At 36.6% G+C, this 27925-nt stretch overlaps 1 protein-coding gene across 1 annotated transcript; it reads right to left on the bottom strand.

Annotated features, from left to right (window-relative positions):
• Positions 1-27794, bottom strand: LOC132299419 (uncharacterized). The gene is made up of 19 exons (XM_059796015.1): positions 27358-27794; positions 23886-24035; positions 22792-23031; positions 20645-20791; positions 19142-19220; positions 10887-11070; positions 9251-9316; positions 7884-8120; positions 7098-7304; positions 6698-7001; positions 5839-5998; positions 5618-5726; positions 4934-5069; positions 4776-4831; positions 4361-4660; positions 4163-4285; positions 3306-3995; positions 327-507; positions 1-212 (listed from the first exon to the last, which is right to left on the bottom strand). The coding sequence occupies exons 2-18, from the start codon at positions 24013-24015 to the stop codon at positions 328-330; spliced, it is 3348 nt and encodes a 1115-aa protein (XP_059651998.1). The 5' UTR covers positions 24016-24035; positions 27358-27794; the 3' UTR covers positions 1-212; position 327.
• Positions 27795-27925: the final 131 nt, after the last annotated feature.

Here is a 27925-nt window from a genome sequence, read left to right as displayed (position 1 = left end):
GCACTCAATAAAATAAAATAAATCATTGAAAAATAAAATAAAATAATTAATCCTAATTAATAAATCTTTTAAAATTATCGGGGTATTACATCAGGCCTCTTAGAACACCCATAATGCACCACCGGGCGCATATAGTCTCCTTGTCCCACATGTACCACCGGGAAAATTCCTTGGGGATGGCCCCAGGGGGGATTCGAACTCCTATATGAATCCTGAAAGAAGAAGCCTTACATGTGAACCTCGGAAACCTTGGAATGGTGCAAGTCATAGAGAGTTCAGAAAACAACATGAGATACATAGATAATATGCTGATATGAGGCTCATACATCATGCTGTTTTCTTTTCAAGCTGTGATTTGTAGATGTCATGGCAAGAGGTGGCTGCAGTGAGTGGACACAGCCTGAAAGAAAATGAGTATGGCACGGCAGAAATCAGATATTTCTCGTGGACACAGGGGGTCCAGCTATCATCTCCGCCCAAACCCATGTGCTTGTGGTCAAGATGCACCTGCAACACCGCGATGACAATATACCTAGGTCACAAAGAAAGATGGAGAGTACCAACTAGATGACCAGAAAAAGAAATAGAGAAATAAAGAAAACTAGGCCATTGAACAAACAGTACTGAAACAACCGACAACCTTACCAACCAAAGAAAAGGCAACAGGAGCATTGAAATAGCGATAAAAGTTTGACAATCTTAAGAAAATGAGCGAAACTAAAGTAAAAGGTGAAGAGTTTCAAGCAAAAATAAGAAGCAAATGGAGAAGAATGTTTTCCTTGTAAATTTTTTTTATCTTGAGGTACAAAATAAATAGCCTGAAACTAGCAATAATCATCACAAGCATGAGCCATTAACGTAGAATTCATTTAAAGTAGCTCCTCTTTTAGCTTTTGAATCCACTATAGAGTTGCCTGATGTAAGTAACCATGTGAAGGAACAACCACCACACTCAAAACGTTCATGGCTTCTTTTATAAGAGATGACAGGTGGTATGGAACTTTGTGCACCTGGTGATGTTAGCTTTGTCATCTTCCAACCTCAAAAGACCTAAAATGGAACTCCTTAAGGTCCATTCATAAATCTCTACCGCTGCCTCGACTGTGTTACAAATATAAAGGGCCAAAAGAACCAAAGATGTTTCCCTCCTTATGCGTCCTGACATATACCCTGGATTTCTTAGAGACAACCATCAACATTAAATTATAACTTTCCGGGTTCCAAAAACCAAATTTACAACAGAATCATGGGGAGGATGATAGTAATTTTCTCCAATCTTGATGGACAAGGTGTAGAGAAATACATCCAAATTACTGTTATACAACACGTAATGCACTGTTAAATTTTATTTTATTTTTTTTTATTTTTTTTTTCCGCCTTCCATACAGAAAATACAATGGATTAGGAATCCATATTTCCTCCTTTTGAAGCATATATCCTGTTAATCTCTCATAAGCGACCAGCCAAGTGAGAGCATTTAATTAGGGTAACACCGAAAAGAAAGGAAAGTTTGACTATTTCAAATAATCACTACAAATTTGCATCAGGTTTAGGTGGTTAAACAATCCTGAGAGGGAAATTTAAGCATCTTCAAGAAAAAAAAAAATGTTTGAGGGATGTTTCAGATCATGAGTATCCCTATAGAAATAGTAGAAATTACAAGAGAGTCCCCCTTTATATCTGTTAGAGTTATTATTTCCTTTGGTTATACTACCCTCGAGGTATTATTGTATTTGTCTTATGTCTGATAAATATATGACAAGGTGAAACCGTGAAGGAGCAGACCAATTCAGTAGTGTGTCGTCAACCTTTCCTCTGATCACCTTCTCTTCCTCAATATGGACAAAGGACAGTAAAAGCAGAAAAAACAAAATAAAAAATGGGGCTATCGCAGCATTACTGCTTCTCCCATGATCTGACTCTTAATCACTGGAGCTAACATCTAGCAAAACACAGGATAAAAAAGGCAGCTACCTGGTTGGAGTCCCTTTCTCCAGGTTTAGCATCTCAATATTTGGGTGGGAACAATATAAGCCGTTGGTCACCAAATTCCATAGGCTATAAGGTTCCCTCAAAAATCTCTCCAACCACTTGCCAGCTGGAGCAAAGTTTCTTTTAAGGAAAACCACTACCAATACCTAATCCCCCCAAGTCTTAATGCAAGACACAGTTGCCAATCTACCAGATGATCCTAGTGTTCCCCACATTGACCACAATTATTCCACGAAGGTTTTTAGATGGGAAAGTTAGCATGCTTTTGGATTGGATTAATATTGTAGCAATTCTTCTATCATGATCAGATACTTTTTCTTTCAATTGGTAAGATGGGTTTCAATCCTTTTAAAGTTATCACCTTCCATTGACAAGAGACATTCTGCTCTTAGTAATGTATAAGCATGCTTCTGCAATAATATGCCCAAATATTCGAGTGTTCCAGTACCATTGCAAGAACCCTGTATTGAATAAAGAGAGCTAAGAGGATGCCATAATGAGTTACCTTCTATTATTTCTCCCTCGAATCCATATTATTTTACAAGGATTTCAACTCATATACTCGGTCAAATTAAGGAGCCTAAATTAGGTCGTCCAGCAAGCATAAACTTGGCTATAATGAAAAGGTAGCCTTATTAACTTTTTGTTGCATCTGCTCCATCTTTTGCTTATTTGCAATTCATTTTACCTCAGAAGCAACATAAAGTTGGTGGATTTTTGGTTACCCCCAATTTAATCAGGATCCAGCTACATGCCATGGATCAGAGTGACAAGGTGAGATTCATCAACTTTAGATGCTTTAATTAAGCCACAGACGTATCTAAATGAAAAAGCATTTGATACAAGAACATTCATGGTAGGGTGCATATGCAGTTTGCCATAAAAAATGAGGAGACTCTTTTGGGAAACCATGCCATTGCTGTACGAGTTCAAAAAGAGCTTATGGTAAACAAATTGTGTCACCTTCACTCCAGTATTCAAGTTGTATCGGTCCATCAATTGAACTCTGTCATCTTAAAGCCTGCTGTAGCCAGACCACAACTGGGCAGTGTTCCTTTATGTAGTATTAGAAAGAAAAACAGAATATATAAGATCCAAATTTGTGAAGCCTACTATTGGCCTAAAGCTCTCTGCTCTCTACTCGGCATCTTTCCTAATTAAAGATCTTAAACAACTACAAATTTTCTAATTATAAAGTTAAATTGAACCTCATACCCAAGATATTCTATTCTTTTTCAGGATATTTCGTGCAGAAACTTTCAAAATGAAAAAAATTAGTTTGACAAAAACCAAAATTTTAAAGAAACACTTGCCTCAATATTGTCTCCTTTGTTAAGTTCTTCATTGTGTGTTGCACGGTCAAGCTCAGCAGTGGAGTAGTAACTTGCATTCATTTGCATAGGTGGAGAATCACCATATATGGAAGCATAAATTCCAAAACCTTCCTTATTTTGAAATGTCACCCACCTTATGTCTGCCCTACCTGAACATTCTACAGGAACAATATAAGGAACATGCATGTCACTGACATTCTGCTCATACACCCCCACGTGGGCAGCGGCCTTTCGATCAGGGTAAGATTCAAATGGTCCTCTACCATACCATTTAATATGGTCCATTGATTTGTCCAGATGGAATTCAACCCCGACGCGTGGTAAAGGCGGAAGATCAGAACTTGGTTTTACATTGCATTCTATAATGACATCTCCAGAACTATAGATTGAGAAAGTCATATTAACATGGAAGAGGACATTTAAGTTTTCTGATAATGAAGAAGAACTTTCTTCACCTTTTGGCACACCAAGATAGACAACTGCTATCTTCACAAGATCATCGGTCATATTCTGAACATAACAACTTTCAGTAAGAAAAAACACATTATCAAGATGGGCAGCTTTCCACTTCGAGAAATAACTATTTGCATCTCCCCCTTTGTCATTATCTGTTGGTGCTCGCCAAAAGCACGGGAATATGCCTTCATGCATCACGGGAAATCCTTCAACCTATAATATATCACAATATCATAATATTTGAAGACAGAAATAGTGGCAAAACTTTTACCATAGCTTAATTTGAAGTAACATCAGAAACGCATTTTACATGTAGTTTTTCCATCAGTAAATTTTATTTAACAGTAGCCAATTTTATAAAACCCAATGATATAATATACCTTCCAGCTTTCAAAGCCTCCTGTTCGAGAATTAAATTTAATTTCCCAAACGTTTTGCTGGCTGATTTTAATTGTATCCCCAAGAATTTCACTGAGGAAGGTGGCATCTTTAGATTTGATGACCTGAAAACCATAATTGTTTGTAAATCAGGGATAGACTGACAGATATCAAGCTAGGGATATGTTGAGAGCAATTACGTGAGGAACAAATTCTCTTTTTACAGGCAACTGGACTTGTGTAGACGAAATGACATGACCGGATTCAACCCAGCGTTTAGATTGCAGAAGCTTTGCAGTTATTGTTAAAAATATTTCTGCAGCAGATGAAGCAGCCCAAGGAGAATACCATGGGCCCGACTCCCACTTTATCTCATAATTGCCCTGAGGTTCTATTGACGAGAGAGAGAGGATTCCAGATTCAAGTTCGCATCCATCGCCATGAACAGTCCATCCAAACTCCAATGCTTGTGTTGTTTCAAAAAAATGTGTGTTTGTGATCTGTATAAATAAAATCCACAAACCATTGTAGATGATCCACGAAGTATAAATCCAGTTACAATATAACAAGGATTCAATAAAGGAGATAGCACAGCAGAATGAAATACGATAGTACCTTAATTATGCCTTCCCTGAATGAAACCTTAATTGGTTGATAGACATACTTGATCTCTGAAAAAAATAAATACCAACTGTAACAAAGAACCATGAATGGGCTACAGTCACTATCTGAGAAGGAGGTTTATGAAAATATGAGAGGAGTATTCAAGTTACCATGTAGTGCGGGATGGGGAGTTCGATCTGGCCATATAAGGCCATCCAGACAAAAGTTCAAATCATTGGGGGTATCACCAAAATCACCTCCATATGCCCAATGCTTATTACCATCAGCACCATCCTTAAGTAGCCCCTGAATGCAAAGTGCAAAATATAGACTTTCCAATGAGTCCGCACCCCAACCACATGAAGTGAAACACACACACTTAGAAATTAAAATAAATAAAACAAGGTGAGATCTGTAAAACTTTCAGGCAGAAAGAAAAGAATAAACAGAAAAAACTTAAGCAATGAAGGGCTTAATATATATTTAGTTTAGGTCAAAGTCAGTAAGGTGTCTGTGCAAGAACCATTTCATTGCAATCTCTGAATCTATTTATCTTTCTTCTTTGCAATGAAAATCTACTCTACTTTCATCTTATTTTATTTAAGGTTGTTCTTTAAAGCAAAAAAACTACACCATCCAGTATCAAGATATGGGAAAAACCTACCTTACTGGGCCTGATACTGTGAAAACTTGGAGACATTCAACTACAAAGATTTAAAAAAAAAATTGCATGATTTATGACGTTTGTGCAAAAATGAAATTGGAAAGGCTAAACAATAAGCTTATGGCGCTCTTTATCAAGTGAATTCAAGAAACATTCTAAATTGTTAACTACAGGCTATTTTAAAACTAACATGATCAACCCACTCCCAGATAAAGCCTCCTTGGAGGCCAAATGTGCAATCAATTGCTTCCCAGTATTCATAAATATTTCCATTGCTGTTTCCCATTGCATGTGAATACCTGCCAGTTGTCCGTCAAGTGTCCATGAGCAAACCGAATCGCGTCGCCAAGAAATTAAGTAGGATGGGTTTTAGTGTTGTAATATAATGTAACCAATGAAAGAGGAACATACTCGCACAATATCAGAGGTCGTGTTTCAGTTGGATCTTTTGCAATCTTCACCATGTCCCAAACCCGCATATACATAGGGCATACAATATCTGTTGATGAGGTTCTGGACCTCCCACCTTCATAGTGCAATAACCTTGATGGATCCTTTCCTTGAATCCAACCTGAAATTTTGAAGTCAGACCGATAAATGACTCCAGAGAAGAAAACAGTGTGCTTGGAAGCAATTTGCAATTTATATATTCTAAATAATTGAGAAAATATATGACCCATACCTGACTGTTGACAAGCAAATAAAATCCAATTCATTATTAATAACTCACATATATCCCCAATATTGAGCATTGTTTGGATTTATTAGTAAAATTTATATCCAGAACAATTACAATACCGCATTGCATGCTTCATTCGTTCTGACTCCCGTTACCTAAAGTTTTCTTCGAACATTTTACCATTTTTCCTAATTTTTTGTCAATAATTCTGAAATTTGGGATGATTTTGGAAGCCTAGGTCTATGACTATGACTTCAATATACAATGCAGAATACCTCAATAAACACCACAATTATATATAGTCTAATGCAAAATATAAAATTCATTCTCTCCATGACAGTTATAAAGGTGAAAGTGCAACAAAAGGGCATGGGCATGAAGCTTCAACATCATACTTCGACAAAATAATTTAAATGATCTGTTTTCCACTTCTCCCAAAAACAGATGGTGCTGTTTAACTATTTTGTCACCAGATAAATTTCTTGAAAAATAAACAGACACTATTATTAAATCTTTACGAAAAAATGTGGTGGTTAGCAGTTCATTAATCTATGTCCAAACTAAAAGATATAATAATGAAAAAACTGAGACCTGCAAGAGCATCATGATTAGGTCCATAGCTTGACTCATTCCCCAAGGACCAAGAAATAATGCATGCATGATTCTTGTCCCTCTCCACCATGCCAATCACACGATCCATCATAGCAGAAGCCCAACTTGGCTCCAGTGTTGGATGCTTAGCATGTCCAGATTCATTAAAACCATGTGTCTCGATATTTGCTTCATCTATCATATACATGCCAAACAAATCACACAGCTCATACCAACGGGGATGTTGGGGATAATGGCTGTTTCTGACAGCATTGATATTGTTTTGCTTCATTAGAACCAAATCCTACAAGCAGAAGAATAAAAAGAATCTCATAAGTAAAACAGAACCAAAATAAACAACTGCAACGTAAGCATGCAGCGAGCAATTACAAGGCTTAACCTTAACCATGCAGGGCTCCAAGTTTGTCTTCCCGAGACGTGGATGGTGTTCATGTCTGTTTACCCCTCTTATTATTACTGGATGCCCATTTACAAGTAGCTGCTTTGGGGCTTTTGATATTTGACGTATACCAACTTGGCACGATTCACAGTCAATTACATCACCTGAAGCATCTCTGAGGGTGATAACAAGAGTATAAAGGTTTGGCTGTAAACAGATAAGAGAAGCAAATGCAAAATAAACATGGGAACAAAATTAGGTCTAAATGTGTGGAAGAACAGTAATAGATAAATTGTGACAGTATTTAAGCAAAAAGAAAGTAAAATAGTTTCAGTGTGTGAAGAAGTCTCACGATATTTCAAAAACAAAATGACAAACCAAACAATAATAATTTCTCAAACTACATCCTTTGGACATGTTAACAGAGCATGACAGATTTTCAACCTTTTCGGTCCTTTCCAAATGTTTGTCACACACTTATTATAATAGGTCATAATATTCAACTAGAGAACTCAATAAATGAAAAGAGCATTGAACGGATGCGTAAAAGAACCTCAAAAGAAAAGAGGTTTAAACATACAACCACAACATACAATTGAAGAGCAAAAATACTACCAATATGAGGTTATGACACTTTGCCAATTCAATTTATATGCAGTGAATATGTCCTAGACTTGGAAGTTAAATTATTCAAAATCTTGTTTGGGAGACACCTATTATTCAAAAAGATGCAAACTGCTGAAATGTTAACTTCAAATAAAATCCAAACGAGCTGAGATTCCTCACTTGCTCTGCAGACCAAAGCTTGGGCATCTGCAGTTTACCCTCAAGTAGATATCCGTGAAATCCTAGTCTCCTACGAGACTGACTAAGTGCCAAATGAGCCACATTAGATGAAAGCAGATCAACATTTCCATCGTTGCCATACCAACTCCCATTGTCATAGACAGCAGCTTCAATAGTGAAGTTGGAAAGGATGTTATCCTTGTTTGTTTCTCCTGTGTTATCAATTTTCACTTCAACCTGGATTATGAAAAAACAGAATAAATTGCATGCATTTGCCAGATATGTTATCAGTATTGACTAATAAAAGCACCATAGGCTCCATAGCCACAATATATCATGAACTTTTCATGTGACAGTCATTCTGAACACATGGATGGAATTGGTGCTTGCACCTATGATCAGCAAGTATAATAAAAAAGACAAAAACACTCTTCCTAGAAGAGCTCTCCTGGAGCTCACACAAATGTATTTTTGAACACCTGATTCTAAATTATCATCAACGTCACAGGAGGTTGTTGCAAAAATCTTACAGACAGGCACTTCCATGAAGAAATGAGTACAAAATGCATCAACTACAGCGAAGTTGAAATTGGGTACAAAATGGATATAGTTCCATAGTCTGCAATATGATATTTTGTGTTCCGTGGATATTACAAGCAGGTGATAATGATGACAGACTGATATAGGAACCAAGAAAGAAAAAGAAATTTAATTAACCCTAAGAAGCATGAGTAGAGGCTTTTTTATATTTAAAAAATGAAATTGTGAAATGCCATAATGACTCCTTGAAAAAAAAAAATTTGGCCTTGGAATTTTCAATATAGAATTATTAGACGCAAAGGAGACAATAACATACTTTAATCTCTTAAAAAACCCAGTTCTTTAAGAGGATACAAAAGAAGACACTTATAAGGTGCTAAAACTAAACAAAACCTAATATTCTCAAAGTATAAATCCGCTAGAATCTAAGTACTTTAATAAGTAGAAGTCCCTTAAAGTACTATAATAACTTCAATCTATAAGAAGGTACCATCATATGACCCAACAATCCTAGACATTAAACAATTTTAATCTGAGATATATTTTACAACTTGAACAAAAAGAAAGCGAAAAGAACAAAAGCTGACACTGAAACTCTTACTATAGCTTGATCAGTGTCAAGCTAAAGTACACAATCCTAGACATCAAAAAAATTAATCTTAAGGATACATCATAATATAAAGAGTAGATAAAATGAAACTTCTCAGACAGCAGATGAAATTCTTTCACACAAAACAAGTACATAATAAATAGTCATAGACTATTTGCTTGAAGAGGGAAAAAGAAAAAGAAAACGAAAAAATTCCTCTCGATTAACTCCACATTACCTGTATATCTGCGTGGGAAAAGTTTTCCCCCAAGCTTGAGTTTAAGAAATAGTCTGCAATGAATACCTGCATACCAAATGGTTCATCAATCTATGATCATGCAATACACTTGCAGTTTGTCCTTGTATGAGTTAAGATGGACAATAGACAAACACAGGGAAAAAAAAAAAACTTCGACAAGAAAATACATAAGCTCAATTTAAATCAAGCAAGTATTAAGTGTGCAAAGCAATATTCACGATTAAATAAAGTAAATAATTACTTCCCCAATGAATGCTTTAACTTTACTATCATGTACTTTTATTCCATTTGCACTTACCACATAACCAAAACAACAAAGAGATGGTGACAAATAGACAGATTTTTGTTCCAATATTCTAAGCCACTGTGACTGAATCACCTCACTCCAGCAACCAACACCTCACAGAAAATCCAGTCTTACAGGGAGGTGAAATCTTTATCTTTGTTCGTAATTTTTTGTTGTTAGGGAAATAATGAAAGCTATGCAGACCAATCAGAAGAGATCCTTAAGAACCAATGATCTCTCACCTTTAGTTTATAGAAAATACACCAATATATTGTAACGACAACCTGTTGTTACATTATATAACATCTTCAATTGGCCACAAGACACAAAACTAATCTCAAGAAATTACTAAACTTGAGATTGAGAATCTCATAAACTGACTTGGGATTGAGAATCTCATATACTTAACACAAAAGGAAAAATCTGAGAGACTCTTTTCAGCAAGGCCCCAAGTTATAAGGCAAACATTTTACAAAGATTGACTCCTTTAGAAGATGGGGATCACAAAATTTAACCAACAATTCCATTCAACAAGACTATAATAGGCAATTAAGTCTGTTAATTCAGGAAGTTTCTGGTTCAAAGTCAGTATCATGTGTTTCGGGTGCTATGGTGTTTCAGACTATTGCGAATTGACTTCTTATGATGATCTTAATATCTGGAAAGAAATTCTTGTCAATTCAAATAAATTTTAATAGGTTAACCCCATTTCAAGTGGCAACAGAGAGTGAGAATCTAGTCAGATTTTTCTGTTCTTTTTTGGGTAAGAAACAACCAGTTTTACTTTTTGATAAGTAAGAAACAACCAGTTTTACTAAAAGGAGGAGAAAAGCTACACAAATTGATACTTGCAGGGGAAATAGAATACAATATAAATAGGAAAGGATGATGAGTCCTTCACTTTCATGATACCAAAAGCAATTGGGGTGGGTGTCGGCGAAGAAAGAAGGAAAAGGAAGGGGAAAAAAAAAAAAAAAAAAGATCCTGCAAACGCAATCCCTAATAGTCCATCATGGGGCCCTTGGAGAAATATGGTTAAGACTCCCAAGGGAACAATGTTGTGAAAATCCTTCAACATCACCAACTCTATCTTAAACTCTATCCACAGACTGCCAACCATTGTTCATAAAGCAAAATCACTCAAGTAATACATTTTATTGCTATCAGCCAATTTAATAAAGTTGCCTGTTGCATATTATTTTAGGATTCTCATATAATACTTTTCTTTGACATCAGTCACAATAAAAGCTAACACTTGTTTTATTTATTTATTTTAAAAGCTTAGCATTAGTCCCTGCCTACGAGGACAAAACTGAAAAGAAAACTAACCTTTGGCTTGGCCAGAAGAAGCACATCGCGATGGATGCCAGATAACCGCCACTGATCTTGATCTTCAAGGTAAGAACCGTCGCTAAATTTATATACTTGAACAGCCAATATGTTTTTTTTGTTCGATCCACATGGAAGACAGAAATCAGTGATTTCAAACTCAGCAGGTAGTCTACTATCCTGACTGACCTAACAAATGAAGGAATAATTATTAGTGGATGCATAAAATATTCCGATTAAACTATTCAGCTTTGAAACCTCTTATTCAACTTCAAGCATGTATGGGTAGACCAAAGTAATGAGATTTCTACATAACTAGATGAACATTATTTTATAATAAAGTTGTCATCAGATTACCCTTAGAATGGCATGAAACTTCTCGTAAAACTTGCAGTAACGCAGTCTTTATAGAGGTTATTGCTTGGTGCAAAATTAAAAGCACAAGTTGTCAAGAATGGGAAAGCGGACTAGAGCCTGATAGTAACCCACTTGTACAAATAATGTCAAAAGTTAATCCTGTATCTAATGCAGCCCCTCCAGCATCCTGTATTAGTGAGACCAACACTGTGTAATGAAGTTTTAACAACCCAAGGCAATCTTTAGAAGCAATTTTGTTAAAGGTTATTTTATTAGTGAGAAAAAAATATTGTGCAATTAGTTTATAGATAAATATGAACAATAGACCCCCCATGACAACTTGCATTTACTTTCTAAAATTTCACCAACCTTCCTTTTAGTTATTCAATAAATTCATGGATTCAAGCATCTCATCAAAATATGGCACAGTATGTATTTACCATCAAGATGCTATCTATCATCAATATGTGTTGTAATTTGATTGTTTTGTAGGATACACATTAACTTAACAAAGCAGTATCCTAACCATTTGTGGTGAGTTACATAAATCCTCATCATTGAGCATTATCTAATGCCATAGTTGTAGTTAAACTACAAGCTGTCATTTTTCCCCTATCACAACCCATGCTAGTTTTTTAGTCTTTCCCTTTCCCTAACATTACCCTCAATGTGAACCACACCTCTCTTCCTCACTATTGTAAGTATCGTCATGCCCCAATTTCAACTTTAAGGACAACTAGTCCAACATTCAACCCTTGGCGCGATTAAAATTATCATTCACCCATGATCTCGCATAAACCACCATTCTATGCAATATAATGATGAATTATCAATAATTGAATAAAATCAACTCTTACATTTACCACCTCAAAGGCTTACAAATTATTCTCATCAGTAACGATACTAATAACAGGGGACACATGTCCATAATTATATTATTTCTCGCATACAATTTCCTCAAACAAAATAAAGAAAGTATGGATAAAATAAATATGATGATAATCCACTTAAGTATCAAATCCGCTCCATAGGTGCCTTACTTAAAATGTTAAATAAAGGGTGAGCTCACAAATCAACAAGCAAACTCTTACTATACTTTAATACGACTGTATACTAACATACCAATAACATACATTATTTTAATGTGCATGTGATAACATCAAATTCTAACACCTTTGTTTCATTCATTAGAAAATAGTTCTCTTGTTTAATATTTAAGGTATTCTTAACCTTACAAAACTTTATTTTTTTTAATTCATACTCCTTGGTAGGGAACGCATCCAACCCATAGGTAAGGAACGAATCCTACCTTTTTAAATAAGAGGTAAGAACGAATCCAACCTTTCAACATGAGGATGGAACGAATCCAACCTTTCAATAAGAAGTAAGGAATGAATCCAACCTTCTAATAATAGGTAAATAATGAATCCAACCTTTCAACAAAAGGTAAGGAACGAATCCAACCTTCCAATAATAGGTAAGGAATGAATCAACTTTTCTGGGTAAGGAACGAATCCCTTTCAAAGGTAAACAATTAATTAAATTCCCCAACATCGTTGCTTATACCTAACTTCGTTCCATATAAATTTTATTTCAGTAATTTATTGTAGTTAGTGAGAGTTCTGAAACTTGGTTTCTCCGATTGACGTATCTACATGTATACACACACACACGTTTACACTGAACTCCCTATTCACACGATCAGTTTCAAAGGTTTTCACTTCCAAATCCTATATATGTTTCAAACGAACCAAAGTTCTAAAATAAGTAAAATTCCACCTAATTTCAATTCCCACGAACTTTTGTTATGGCTAAAGCTTATTATGACACCCGTATACATATATATATGTGTGTGTGTGTGTGTGTGTGTGTGTATAAATATGTTTCCGGCCTTGGAATCAATCCTCCCTTCACGTTAATTTCCGCTGGTTTAGCCTTCAACTCTTTTTTTTTTTTTTGATAAGTACTGGTTTAGTTTTCAACTCACAATAATTGCCATTTATCCAAGTCGCCACCAACACAGATAATTCCAGCCATCCATGTAATATAAGATTAGTTAAAAGTAACCTGTTCTATCCAATCATATTGGGCTAGAGAGCAATTTCATCTATAATTCCCCCCACACCTTACTCGTATTCAGTCGAAATACCTATGAACCACGTGATAATGTGATACAGGAATTTATATTTAATATTTCATTTCCATAACAATGAGGAAATGTATGACATGGCATGTAGTTTATACATAACATGGTTTCGGTGTAAATCCCAAACGGTAGACTTGCATGCATGGTGTATGGACAACCCAAATTTAACAGTAATGACATACAAGGTTATTGTCTAAACTCATGCAATAACAGTAGAAGTAGTTCAACTAAAATCTTTCAGTCTCATGTAATAACCTCCAACATGTATATACTCATACATATCTTATAAGCCATGTTTTCCTCCTAGTTGTACTAAGTAATATTATTAAATACATTTATATGTTTTAACAGTAGCTGGTGTTCGAAACCCAATGTAATTCAAGCAAGCCTCATGTATACATATATTTTCTTTCCATTTATGACTCTCTACACCCTATCAATACGCATATAAATGTATGTGCGTAAATCCAATGAACGTAAATAATTTCACAAACTGAACCAGATTAATTTCATGCTTTTATCTCAATCTGATCCTTTAAATTCGAATACTACACAATTGAAATTAAAGTACAGAGGAGATATACTTGCCTGTTCACAGAATAATTTCAGTAAGAGTCTCTGGGACATCCCACATCACTTGTAAGGCGCGTGCGCGCAGGGGGGGGTGGGGGGTGGGCTGCATTTATATGTGTGGAAACCCTTTAACCATGTAGACACATTTTGAGCAAAACCGTGAGCACCAAAAGGAGAGTGTGCAAAGCAAACAATATCTACACGGGTTTTGGGCAGGTCGTTACAAATGGTATTAGAGCTAAATGTCACGGGCTTAGAGTTTCAGCACCACTCTAGCTGCTCCCGTGCGGCACCAAGACGTTGCTTTCACTCTCGCAAGTACTTGGTCAGCCTAACTCCCGTGCACACCTTAGCCAACACACTCCCCTCGTGCGCTTACTAGTGTTGTAGTTGCCCTCGCCCTCTCCTCACTTGGCTTGCACACTCACACACACTAAGGCACTTAAGTTGGCAAGGAAAGAACACTTCTATTACTTCAAAGAATGCTTTGTACAAGGCTAACACTCAAGCTCTCTACAAGGCTCTCAAGACTCACTCTAGGACTTGTTGGTTACAAAATGAAGTCCTACTCCTATTTATAGGCATTCCCATCCCTAATGGATGGCTAGGATGCATTCTAACCAATGGTGGAGATTGATTCTCTAGAATCTTCTTCCACCTTCTACACATCTCCATACATATCTACGACATTCTAGAACCCTCCATACTACTCCACACAATTCTGGAGAATTCTAGAACCTTCCACACACTTCTAGAATATACTACACATATCTAGAATCTTCCACAGAACTCTAGACTACTCCGGAAGACTCTAGAAACTCCACTTGCCATGCAGTTGCCATGCAGCGTCCTCAGCGTCTGCGTGTCGCCTGCGTGGCACAACCTCCATAGGCGGGGCGTGACATTCTCCCCCACCCATTTCCGTGACGCCCTCGTCACGGTGTCTTCAGCTGACCCAGCCTCTCGCAGGTCATCAGCACTTGCGCATATGTCCTTGGCCCAAACGTATGAGCGCCCTTTGGGAGATGTGAAGTCCTCACGAGCTCCATCGTGTTGACTGCCACCTCTGGACTCTCCTTCCTGCCCACGAGCGGCACCATGCATGCGGCCTTGCCTTCCTCGCCTCCAAGTATCATCAACGCACCAAGGCATGGTAGTGGCGCGGCGTTGTTCCTGTCCATGAACTCCAGCCCCAGCACCATGTCGTGGTCGTCCATCTCCGCAACCTGGAAGTCAGCCTTGCCCTTCCATCCTTGCATGCATAGCTCCACCTCCTTGCACACTCTACTCACGCGTGCCTCCTCGGAGTTAACGGCCTTGATCCAGCCCTCCGTCTTGCGCATCTCCAAGCCAAGTTGTTGCGCCTCCTCCGGGGTAATGAAGTTGTGTGTAGCGCCCGTGTCTACCAACGCTTGCACGGCTTTGCCACCAACCTGCGCATCCACATAGCGCACCCCAGCTACCTTCTTTGCCTTGCCCTTCTTCTTGGTGTCATGCGCCATGCTACTCAGCATCTGCATAGCTCCCATGCACCTATCTTCATCGCTGCCCGCATCGTCCACCCTGCCCTTGCCCTTATCCTTCACAAGGGCGCTCATGGTCTTCTTGTTGGGGCAATGTCGCAATATGTGCGGCCCTTCACACAAGTAGCACTTCGGCTCCCACTTGCCCTTATCGCGGCGCTCCCCTTTGCCACTAGCCTTAGACCTCTCTCCATGGTCCTTGCCCTTATCATGGCGTGGGGGTCTCTCCTCATCGCTGTGCTCATCATCACTTGACTTGGGCGAGCCCCTTTTCTTGAAGCGACGGTCTCCCCCACCTTTGTCGTGGTCCCTCCTGGGAGACGTGGCCCTCTTGTCATCGCGCCTAAAGTTTTCAAGGCGCTCCGCTATAGCCATTGCGGATGCCAAATCTCTAGGCTCCCTCCTTCTCAACTCTGTGGCTACCCAAGACTGCAACCCATCAATGAACAAGCACACGCGTTGCCACTCCGGCATCTCTGGGATCTCCAGCATCAAGTTGGAGTACTCCCTCACATACTCCCTTATGCTGCCCTTCTGCTTCAGGCGCCTTAGGTTGATCATGGCGAGGTCCTCAACGCACTCAGGGTAGAACTGCCTCTTGAGCTGCCTTTTGAACTCCTCCCATGTATCAACTGCTCTTGCGCCCCTACCGGTGAAGCGCTGCTTCCACCATAGAGCGGCGGTGTCTGTGAGGTACATAGTGCCTGTCTGCACCTTCTCCTCATCATCCTCGATCTCCATGCACTCGAAGTACCGCTCCATGTGCCAGAAGAAGTTGTCAATCTGGCGCGCATTCCTCGCCCCATCGTACTCCTTGGGCTCCGGCGCCTTCTTCTTCCTTGGCTTCACCACGACCTCGCGCGCCTGGGAGAACTCCTTCTTGCACTCGGCAATCTCTACGCGCAAGTCGTCTACCAGATCATGCAAGTCCCTTTCCTTCTCTTGCGCCTTGTTGGCGATGCCATCAATCAGCTCGCAGAGCTCCGCCATCCTTCTCTCGAGCTTATTAAACTTAGTCTCCGTGTAAACCAAGTGTGTGGCAAGCTTCTCCTCCAAGCTCTGCTCTAAGATGTGGACTTGGTGGTCTCCTCCGATAGCCATGTCTACTCTAACAAAGCTCCCTTGACGAACCTGCTCTGATACCAACTGTCACAGGCTTAGAGTTTCAGCACCACTCTAGCTGCTCCCGTGCGGCACCAAGACGTTGCTTTCACTCTTGCAAGTACTTGGTCAGCCTAACTCCCGTGCACACCTTAGCCAACACACTTCCCTCGTGCGCTTACTAGTGTTGTAGTTGCCCTCGCCCTCTCCTCACTTGGCTTGCACACTCACACACACTAAGGCACTTAAGTTGGCAAGGAAAGAACACTTCTATTACTTCAAAGAATGCTTTGTACAGGGCTAACACTCAAGCTCTCTACAAGGCTCTCAAGACTCACTCTAGGACTTGTTGGTTATAAAATGAAGTCCTACTCCTATTTATAGGCATTCCCATCCCTAATGGATGGCTAGGATGCATTCTAACCAATGGTGGAGATTGATTCTCTAGAATCTTCTTCCACCTTCTACACATATCCATACATATCTACAACATTCTAGAACCCTCCATATTACTCCACACAATTCTGGAGAATTCTAGAACCTTCCACACACTTCTAGAATATACTACACATATCTAGAATCTTCCACAGAACTCTAGACTACTCCAGAAGACTCTAGAAACTCCACTTGCCATGCAGTTGCCATGCAGCGTCCTCAGCGTCTGCGTGTCGCCTGCGTGGCACAACCTCCATAGGCGGGGCGTGACATAAAGCCCAAATTGGAAATAGGGGGTATGCATAAGCCGACGCAAGTCAAGCCAGCGAGGACTCTTGGTCCCAAGAGGGGGTGATTGTGATGTCCAATATCGGTTGGGGGTGGAGAAGTTCATGACATATATATGTATGGACATCCCTTAACCGTGTAGACGCGTTTTGACTTTTGAGCAAGATCGTGGACTGAGAGGAGAGTGTGCAAAGTGGACAATATCTACATGGAGTAGGGCGGGTCGTCACAAATGGTATCAGAGCCCATCCCCAGCCAGCAATGGGGGGCGTGCACTAGCCTTTGTGAGTCAGGATAGAGAGGATGCTGGGTCCTAAGAGGGGGTGATTGTGACGTCCCACATCGCCTCGAAGGAGAAGTTCTTGGCATTTATATGCTGGGTCCTAAGAGGGGGTAATCGTGGATTGTAGATGCATTTTGCGCAAAACCGTGAGCACTTAGATGAGAGTGTGCAAAGTGAACAATATCTACATGGGTCTTGGGCAGGTCGTTACAATCTCCTTCCCAAGTTCTCATTCTTTTACTATAATTCTTCCAGCCCAAATACTATTGTTTCCCAATTACGCTTTCTTTAATAAGAAATCAAATACAAAATCATTCTCTTACACTCTCTTTAATAAGAAACTGAATACAAAAACATTCTCTTAATTGAACACAGTGGTCTAAAAATTGAAACCGTGTGTTTTACTAGAGAAAACAGGTAAACGTGGGAGCATGGGCATTTTTGTTGGAGAGAAACACAGGAACATGGTTATTTGAACCAGGCTACACTCATCATTAATCCCAATTCAAAATTTTAATCAGGTGAGAATCAAACTTGAAATTTTTAATACCATTTGCTCAATTACAATTATATATATATATATATATATATATATATATATATATATATATATATAATTTTCTTAGTTGGTACTCACACACACATGCCTCACTGAGGCTTGAATAACTGCCCTCCCTTTGGGAAGTAAGGGCTAGATACCGCTAGGCCACTGACCTGTTGGTGTATATATATTATTTATTTAAAACTCATGGACCTCACAGTTGTTACAAGTATGGTCTTCGCTGCACATGACTAAACCATTTTTATCCACTTTCACTCATTTTATCTTTATGCGTGCACTTCAACTGTTACACGGATGTATTTGTTTCTAATTTCATCCTTTCTAATCTTACCACACATCCATCTCAACATCGCATTTTGGTAACACAATATGTTGTTTTTCAGCTGCCCAAAGTTCTATCTCATAAAGTATGGCTGATCTATTTTTTTTATTTATAAAACTTACCTTTAAATTCTAAAGGTATACGTTTACCATATTCTATCATAAGCACTGTTCCATTTGACACTTAGATTTCGTCTTTTTCACTAAGAACAAATGAAAGACCATTATAAGTGCTTTGTCTATGTATGGATATTTCAACCATTCTATTTGTTACATGATTGATATCTATATTTCAACTGAGTGTCATGATTGATACCTACATTCCAACTGAGTGTCCCATAGTTCATATCTGTACATCCTATTCTGCTGCATATATCGTTATTTTTTTATAAAGTTTAGAAGCAGTTTCGTTTAGCCTTTTGAGTTCATAAAAGTATGAGAGATAAAAATCTCCTTTTCTTGCTTAACTGCTTTCAATTTCAATTAATTTACCTAAATGAGTTATATCTTCCTTTGAAATTATGCATAATTGCCGTTGAAACAGCTATTTTTTCACCAAGACTAAAATAAATAATATGCACCAACTAGAGTTAGAAAAATAAAAAGGCTCAGATCCATCTAATCAAATAATTTACAGAAGTTCACTTAAATTTAGGCATGACAAACCTATATCCAACAGGAATCCCATTTATCCATGCATGGAAAGCGGAATCAACAGCTTCAAAGTGTAAAAAAATCCTACGACCTGTCAAGATCCAATTGGTTATTAATTGTACTGCCAGAGAAATATTTGAGACAACATTTCACAATAATGGAAGATGAAAATATATAGGGCCACAAAACACCGAGGGAAAAGCTAAAAATGCAAGCATTATCTATAATGGTTTTATTTACCATCAAATATGAGCTTTCAAAACTGATAAAAATCTATTCTTGTGTTCAAATTTGTGCTTGTGTGTGTGTGTGTGTGTGAGAGAGAGAGAGAGAGAGAGAGAGCATTAAAGATCATTGAAACAATGATATATATTGATAAGTAAATCATTGAATCAGATATCATGATACTAGATAAAATATTGTTATATTGTACACCATAGATTTTAGATGTAAAACACAACACCTCTTGCAACCAAGTGATGGACCCAGCTGTTGGCTACCATGAGAAGCCAACAAGTCATTTAATATATATGTGTCATCAGTCATACTAGGAGTCTTTTCAAATATTATTTTTTTAAGGAGATCTATCGTCTAGTAGACTATAATTTTTTATTTTTTAATTTAACTATCCGACCCCTTCTGTTTAGCAAGAAACTCCAGTTTTCTTGTTATAAAAATTACATAATGATTAATGTGGCATTGAAGCAAACAAAAAGAAAAGAAAGTCCTCTTGCAGTAGTAAGATGGACTAGAATTACTCCAATTACTGTTCGAGCTTAGATTTATGAAGGGAAATCAGAGAAAAGCCTTATTAAAGAGACGTTAATAATCTGAAAATATTTCAAAATTAGATTGATAAAGACTAGTTACATTAGAGAGAGGGTTGTCCTTTATATAATATAACTACCAATGACTCTTGATTTCTACTAGAATGACTTTTAAAATCCCCACACAGCATTATCACTTCCCTAAGTAAAGACTTAATAATTCCAAAGCTTAATTACTTAGTACCCATAAACAAGAATGACTCGTTGACTTTTTCAAGCCACTTCCTAAAACACCATTAATTATTTGCATCACTCATTACTGCTTGCTACTGGGAAAGGTTTGATCTAGGAGGTGATATACGTGTAATGTAGTACCCAGTGAGACACCCAGATCTGTCTTTGAAAAAGCATAATGGGTACACTTGTCAAAGCTAAAGTCCAGGTAAAGATTCTGAAAATGAAGATGCATTAAACACAGTGATACACAATTTGTAACAGTTGCGTTACTAACATTGGTACAAAATATCACATACAAATTTTTGCAGAGCTAACAATCTTTTCTGTCAGCAATTAGGATTCTGATAGAAATCTTATTATGACCTAATAATTACAGGCTTAATATTTTTTATAGTTTTGATAGACAGAGTCCATATGAAAATCAATCTATTTGCAGAAGCATTGAAGTAAGATTTATGAGAGATAATTTCAGTATCGGCTACAACTACCAGCATAATCAAATAAATCAAACCTTTCCATTCTTCTGGAAGATGAAAGCATGTCCTGTAACAGCCGGTAGGATTATCCACAGGAACATTAGGTGGATCAATTGGAAATAGATATCCACCATTTATATAGATAGGCCGATCAAATCCATGCATCTGCCAATTGGAAGGAACTGTTTGAGATAGAAAAAAAATTTAATATAAGAGGTAGAAGTAGGAGAACTTGCAATAATTAGACATTTCAAAACAAACTTTAAGAAGAAAATAAAAATAAATAAACAAATAAATAATAATCTGATTTACTTTATAATGCTCTAAAACTTAAAATACTATGATGGAAAAGAAAGAAAAAAATCATTAAGAGGAAACCTTTGGTGCCAATTATAGTGTACTTGTTTGAATACTCAACAACTTACAAGAAAAATATATTAGAGAGATGGAGAAAACAATAACTGGAACATTAAAACTGCTCCCATCAAAGAAATTCACAATCCACATGCCTCAATTTCTAAGATAAATACCACAATGTGAGAATGGAGAACACAAAGTACTTAAACAAAAAGAATTAGCTGGAGGATTCTGAATTTAAGCACTTGACAAATAAAACTGTACCCTAAACCTTGAGGTTCAGTGATACATATCTCATTGAGATTAGAAGGACCGTCACATTCCAAGGCATTAAAGCAGCTGGCTTTAAGAAAATATGTTCAGTTGAAGGATACAAATCTCTTATGACACGTCAAAAAATTGAAAGTTGATACTAATTCAACATTGATCCTTTTCTACTTAAAGCAATACCAAAATTTCTTAAGAAAATATATTATTAAATGCAATCATAGGAGAAGAAAACGGTTATCATACTCTTTAACTGCATTAAGAATTATCCCTATTTTGCAGAGAAACAATCTAAACCTAAACTCAAAAGCTGGATCAGAACAAAAATGTTCTGAAACTACAAAAATAGGAAGGAGAACATGTCAACTTGAGAAGAACATTGGGAAACAAAATAACTGAAAGAAGAAACACAATGACATTGTGGAACCAAGGGAAAAAAAAAGGTGATCACAAGTAATATAGAAAAAAAAAAAAAAAAAAAAGAAAAAGAAAAAAGGGAACACCTGGAAGTGATAGTAAATAAAATAACATACAGATCAATTATTCTTCCCTTTCAAGTAAAAAATATTACAACAGAGATTCACATATATAGTGAATATCATCTGGTAAAACCAAACCCAACTGATGCAGCACAGGTAGGGCAACTTTGATACCAAAATTCAATAATCATCAAGAGTCTGCTCAATGTCACAAGCCATATAAATATAAGCATTAAAGTAGAATCCTAGTCAAACTTGTCAAGAGAGTTGTTATTTTGTACTTTTCATATTTGTTAAGGGTACCTTTGTCTTTTCCTTTATTTTAGTTAGGATTTATTTCTTATTATTAGTCTCTTTTTTGTATTTCGATATTCTGTAATACTCACAACCATTGAATAACAGCATATACGATTTCTTCTCTTCTTCTTTTATTCTGGTTGTATACAAACCTTAACAAGACTCTACCCAAAAAAAAAAACACCTGGAGAAATAAGGAAAATAAAATATAAAATAAATCCTAAAATCATCGTCTATGCCTACCCCTCTAGTAAGTATGTCGACCATGCGGTTATCAGGAATTCCATCACCAACCTAACAATGTTGCTCTTTGCCAGAAAATTAAAATCCCAATGAACAAATAAATAAATAATTGAAACAAAAAAAAATTCCGTTAGCCCATTTGAAACCCAAATAATTTGTAATCCATTGTAGATGCAATAGATTCTGCCAGCCAATTTCTCCCGCAATTTACTTCAGAATTATAAACCCAATTTATTGTAGATGCAATAGATTCCGTTTTTCTTTCTTTCTTTTTTTTTTTTTCTTTTTTTTTTTTCCAATTTTTTTTTTTTGTGCAGATACATCAGGTACTTCCATGTGAAAGTTCAGAATTTAAGAACCATTCCAAAATTTAAGAACTTCATTACCCATTCTTTTCTGTCCTTGACAATAGAAACAAGGTACAAAGTGGACAAAAATGATTTAAGTGATCAAGAATCTGTGTAAGGTTCATACAGTATAAGTTATTGGGGACAAAAACCAATAGTATAAAAGTGAAGGGTAAAAGATAGTATGCTTACCTGGTAAGGTTTCCCATACAGAATCCTGAAACTCACTATCATAGAAATTCAAAGGGACTTCGGTAGGTCTTGGAGCCAACAAAAATTTCCAATAGCCAGATAAAGACTTAACAAAAGGCAAACCCTTGACCCAAAAAGCAGCGCAATCAAGAGAAACAGAAACAGCATCATCATCCCAAACAGCTGAATTAGATATCAGAAGATCCACTTTGTTGCGTTCGTACCAGTATTTAAGAGATCCTATCCACAAACAACAGAATCAGATTTTCATAAATTGAATATGAGACTATGTTAGGTTAATAGTTAGAAGATATGGCTAATAAGAAGCATTTAGCTATAGGCATCTAGATATACGAGGAAGGATCTTAATACAGCAGGTGTATGACACTATGTTAGGTTAATAGTTAGAAGATATGGTTAATAAGAAGCATTTAGCTATAAGTATTTAGATATATGAGGAAAGATCTTAATACAGCAGGTGTAAAACATAATATTCATAGAGTACATAAAATTCCATACAAGGACTGATACTGCATCATCCACCCAAAATAACTAAACCAAACTGTAAATAATTAAAGTGCAACAAAATAAATAGCCCTATATCAACCTTCTATAATTAGCTAGGCTGAAAGAAGGCCACTAAGACACTCTGAAAAGTCTTCTTTACCTGGATATGAAAGGACCACTTACAATATTGCTGTCCCTTCCAGAATGTGTCTAAATAAACCCCCTTAGTAATCTACATGAGTGCCAGTTGGCATAGAATCCTTCGCGTGGAGATGGGCCAATAGTAGTAGTTATTAAAACTTAATAATAGTGGAGCAGACCTAAATCAAGCAAATCCTTTTATTTACAAAAATATAAGATTTCTTGGCTTCATTGGATGTCACTTCCAACCAATCAATAGGAGTAAAGACAGAGAACTCTGTAACCACCAGAATCCAACATTCCGAGATAGAGTTGAGGAAATATGGACTTAAAAGGGATTTTTTTTTTCGCGGGGGGGGGGGGTTGAGGGTTTGCCATTTCCAGAAGAAACAAAAAAAAAAAAAAAAACTGACATGGATTAAGAAAATAGATTCTTAGTTTCTTACCTTCAACTGTATCATGGCAGTGCAGTGAAACATGAGCATCTCTCTTCCTCCACTTGAGAAAGGAAGGATCTTCCCAAACCCTATATCCATTATTTGAGGGGATAACAAATTGATCAACCAAAGAGGCCATCACCAGATAAAAAGTTCCAACTGCACTACAATAGGCCCATAGTTTAGCTGGGAAATGATAAGCCTAACAATCAGATATATTCACAACTAGCACATGCATATTAATATAATATTATATATAAGGTTATCACCCAATGCTGGTCCTGACTATATGAGATGGGCCAGATTGGAGGCATACATAACATTTGGCATTATTTTGTTTTAAGTGGCTACTCTTACACTCAAACTTAAGTTTTCATACTGGTCATCCCAAACTTTGTCATTGCACCATGCAATGACCCCTATATATAATTTATATATAGTTATTTATAAATGTGCATAATAAAAATATAAAGTGCATGCATGAATGTTTCATAAAACCACATGAGCCATTGATAAGAAGCACAAACACTTCTAAGGAATCATGTCTGCATTGGAGACAAGTTGAACAATGACACTTCTCGGATACTCACGAATAAATGTTTGATACATCTTCAATGTGTCCATAAACTGATAATAATATTCTTGAATTCGGCTACATACCCGACACTTCTTGAACATATACTAACATTTGACAATTGAATCTTGAATATTAAGAAAAGCTTTATTTTGCCATAAAAAAGATAATTAAAAAAAAAAAACCGGAGGAGTAAAGCTTTGTAGATGAAGTGAGTATTGCAGTAGGAGTGGAGTCATTAGATTGTAAGTGTACATATACATATACATATACAATCCTTAGTTTCTAAGTATATGCTTGTGCAGATATGTGAGTAAGACAACTTATGATATACATTTAGATTGTCACACCAGAATAAAGCACAATTTCATTATTGTTTAGTGGGATTATAAATTCCCTTGAAACAAATGACACAGTTGAAAATTGTGTTTTTCGCTAGCATGGCTAGAAAATAATTGTATATTATATTCAGTATGATAATTATGACGCTGCCGAGTGTTGACCTCCATTTGGGAAATTGCAAGTCCTTGGGGTTTGGGCAATGGATATCTAAGTTGTTCACAATCACATTTTACTCATTCAAAAACAACTAACTATATTGTGCCAAATGGGATTGCACTCAAAAATTTTATTGTCACCATTTATTGTTGACATTGGAAACTTCTCACAATTATCACTAATAGATAACCTCCATCTCCCCATTTATATTAAGAATTTAAGACAAAAACCTGCATATTTGTTTTTTGAAGTAAGATTTCTAGTTATAAATCCAAATCTTCATCCTGCACATCGTGCCACATTTTTCTAAATTATCCAAACATATCAATGGCATATCTCTGCATATCAGATAAGTCAGAATCTATTTTCTAATTTTCCACTAAAAACAATACATGTTTGTTACATATAACAGCATATTAAAAGCAAGGTTGACTCAATACAACTCGAGGCCCAAGGCAAAATATATAGGATTCCAATTAAATTTCCGACGAAATTTTTCAAGTTATAGCATTGCTTTTGGCCCATTATTTTTCATTTTTAGTCAGTTTCGGGTTTGCCTTTGATTATTTGGAGCAATTTTCAAATACAAACCTTCACAGAACATATGATTTGAGAAATGAAATATTAGGTTTCCGACATAATCACACAAATAGTAAGACAAAGTTTTAGAAGAAGAAAAGGTAATAACAAATTTTAAGAACTGTAAAATAAAAATGAAATTTATAAGAAAAGAGATCTAACTCACGTAGAAAGTTAAAAATTTAAGAATTGGAAATGTTAATTTAAATTCAATTTTTTTTTTTTTACGGAAATGGCCTAAAAAAAACTAAAATGAGATTAATATTAAATATGATAGGGCTTTTTTAAGTAGGGCCCTTGGCAATGGCCTAAAGGGGGATCAGATATATACATGATTATTTTGGCAGGGCCGCAGGGGCATCCATATATGATAGTTTAACATTCACAATTAAGTAAAAGAGATTTTTTTATATTGGAATGTTAATGTGTTACCAAAACTGATATAAACTTCATCTTTACAAGGTCATAGAACCTCAGCTGTGCAGTATTATATCATATGCTTGACAAAGGTAAGTAAAAGAAAGAAAAAAATAATGACAGGAACTTAATTTCACGTGAATCTGATGAGCGTTTGGGGTACACCATGATGGAGAAGATTATTTCAGGGTCTTTCATTGAAAGGTATATTTTTGACAAATTTTCTATCAGTAGGAAAAAGGGGTTAGGCCATTGTAAGTGAAGGTGGTTGTCCATTATTCTTTGCGGATAACAAAGACTATCACAAGGTATTAGATTTTAGATGTGAAGCTTTGAGTCTATAAATAGCAAAGCGTAAGGTCATTGCATTTTTGGATAAGTTCCGAGTCTTTTGATCATCCAATTATCACATTCATTGTATTAGAATCCCTCGAACAGCTTAATCCTTCAAATGAATTCAAATCATTACAAAAAAACTAATCAAGCTGATTTTTTTATTTTATTTTATTTTATTATTATTAATATTTTTTTATGCATTTGATTGTATAAAAGAGACCTAAAACTTTCCCAATGCCGATACAGATAAATTTGGCTTTAAGAAATTCTGTATATGAGGGGGAGAGGTTGATGAGACTTATATGTGGGAATGCCCCCAACTGTATAGATGTGTTTTGAGGAAAAGAGTGAGTACCGAGAGGAGAATGTGCAAAGTGAATAATATCTATACAGGGTTGGGTCAGCTGTGACAGATGGTATCACAGCCAATCCCCAGCCTAAAATGGGAGAAGCGTGCACAAACCCATGAGGGTCAGGCTAGTGAGGATGTTGGGTCCCAATAGGGGGTGATTGTGACTTCCCACATCGCCTAGGGTGGAGAGGTTGATGAGAGTTATATGTGTGGATGCCTCCAACTGTCTGTACCCAAATTCAAGTCATGCAATTGAGCATATAAGTGGGATCCATCATTGGGTTCTAAGTTAATGGCAATTGAGCAATATTAGAAGCTAAGTCACAAACACATTTAAATTATTCCAATTTTCTCATCTATACATATTAACTACTCTAATTTTTGTCTGTGTCTGTAGACCCCGATCCTGTGCACAGAGCTACATCAATGCAACACAGTTACATCACAAAATGCAACATCCATGCAACAACTTTAAAAAATGTTAAGCAACACAATTCTATATAATATCCAACTGAAAAAATGAGTGGTAAAATTAAAGATATATCAATAAGAATACTATCCGTACATCAAATATGCCCCTCAATAGTTCTGGCTAACATCAATAATTGTTTTCGCAATGCCATATGTAATCAATTTTGAACAAAATTATCAAAACCTAACAGATTAAAAACAAATGAAATAATTTAGAGAGAGAGAGAGAGAGAGAGTAGTGAGTACATACATACCAGTAGACTTGGAGCTGTTGAAGTGGATCAATCGAAACAGGGATAGATTATTGACGATGTTTGCAAGAAGATCTCGAGTTTATCCCAACTTGCCACGCCATCATTCGTTGAGCGATTTGCTCATCATAGTTTGTCTTAGCCCGCCAAATTGATCGGAACGAATTTGATAAATATTTAAACTACTAATTCGAATTCAATAATATGTTAAATAAACAAATAAAATGTGAATTGTCTTTCCCAAAAAACAAAAAAAAATGTGAATTGTGATTCATAATACAAAATATCCAAAAATGACAAAATTTAGGTCACACGAATCAGAGTGTAAACAAGAGTCGGTGAAAACGGCATCAGTTTAGTATAACACCTCGTATTGAAGAAGGTATTTTCATCTTACAATTTTTAAAGTCAAGGTTTGGTGTGTGAAGATATTTCTTGTCATATTATAAAATAAAATAAAATAAGATTTAGAATGAGTAAATATTTGGTGCACGGAGCACATCTTGTCATTAGTATACTCTGCTAACGAAAATCAATTTAGTAATTTGACAGTAATTTTCAAATATAGGTG

This window comes from Cornus florida, unplaced genomic scaffold, assembly GCF_030987335.1.
Source record: "Cornus florida cultivar Cherokee Brave unplaced genomic scaffold, ASM3098733v1 CherokeeBrave_3.0.0_Hap2_Chr03, whole genome shotgun sequence".
Taxonomy (NCBI): Eukaryota; Viridiplantae; Streptophyta; class Magnoliopsida; order Cornales; family Cornaceae; genus Cornus; species Cornus florida.
The sequence above is the reverse complement of the archived record's forward strand: the minus strand, read 5'-3'. Positions and strand labels throughout refer to the sequence as shown.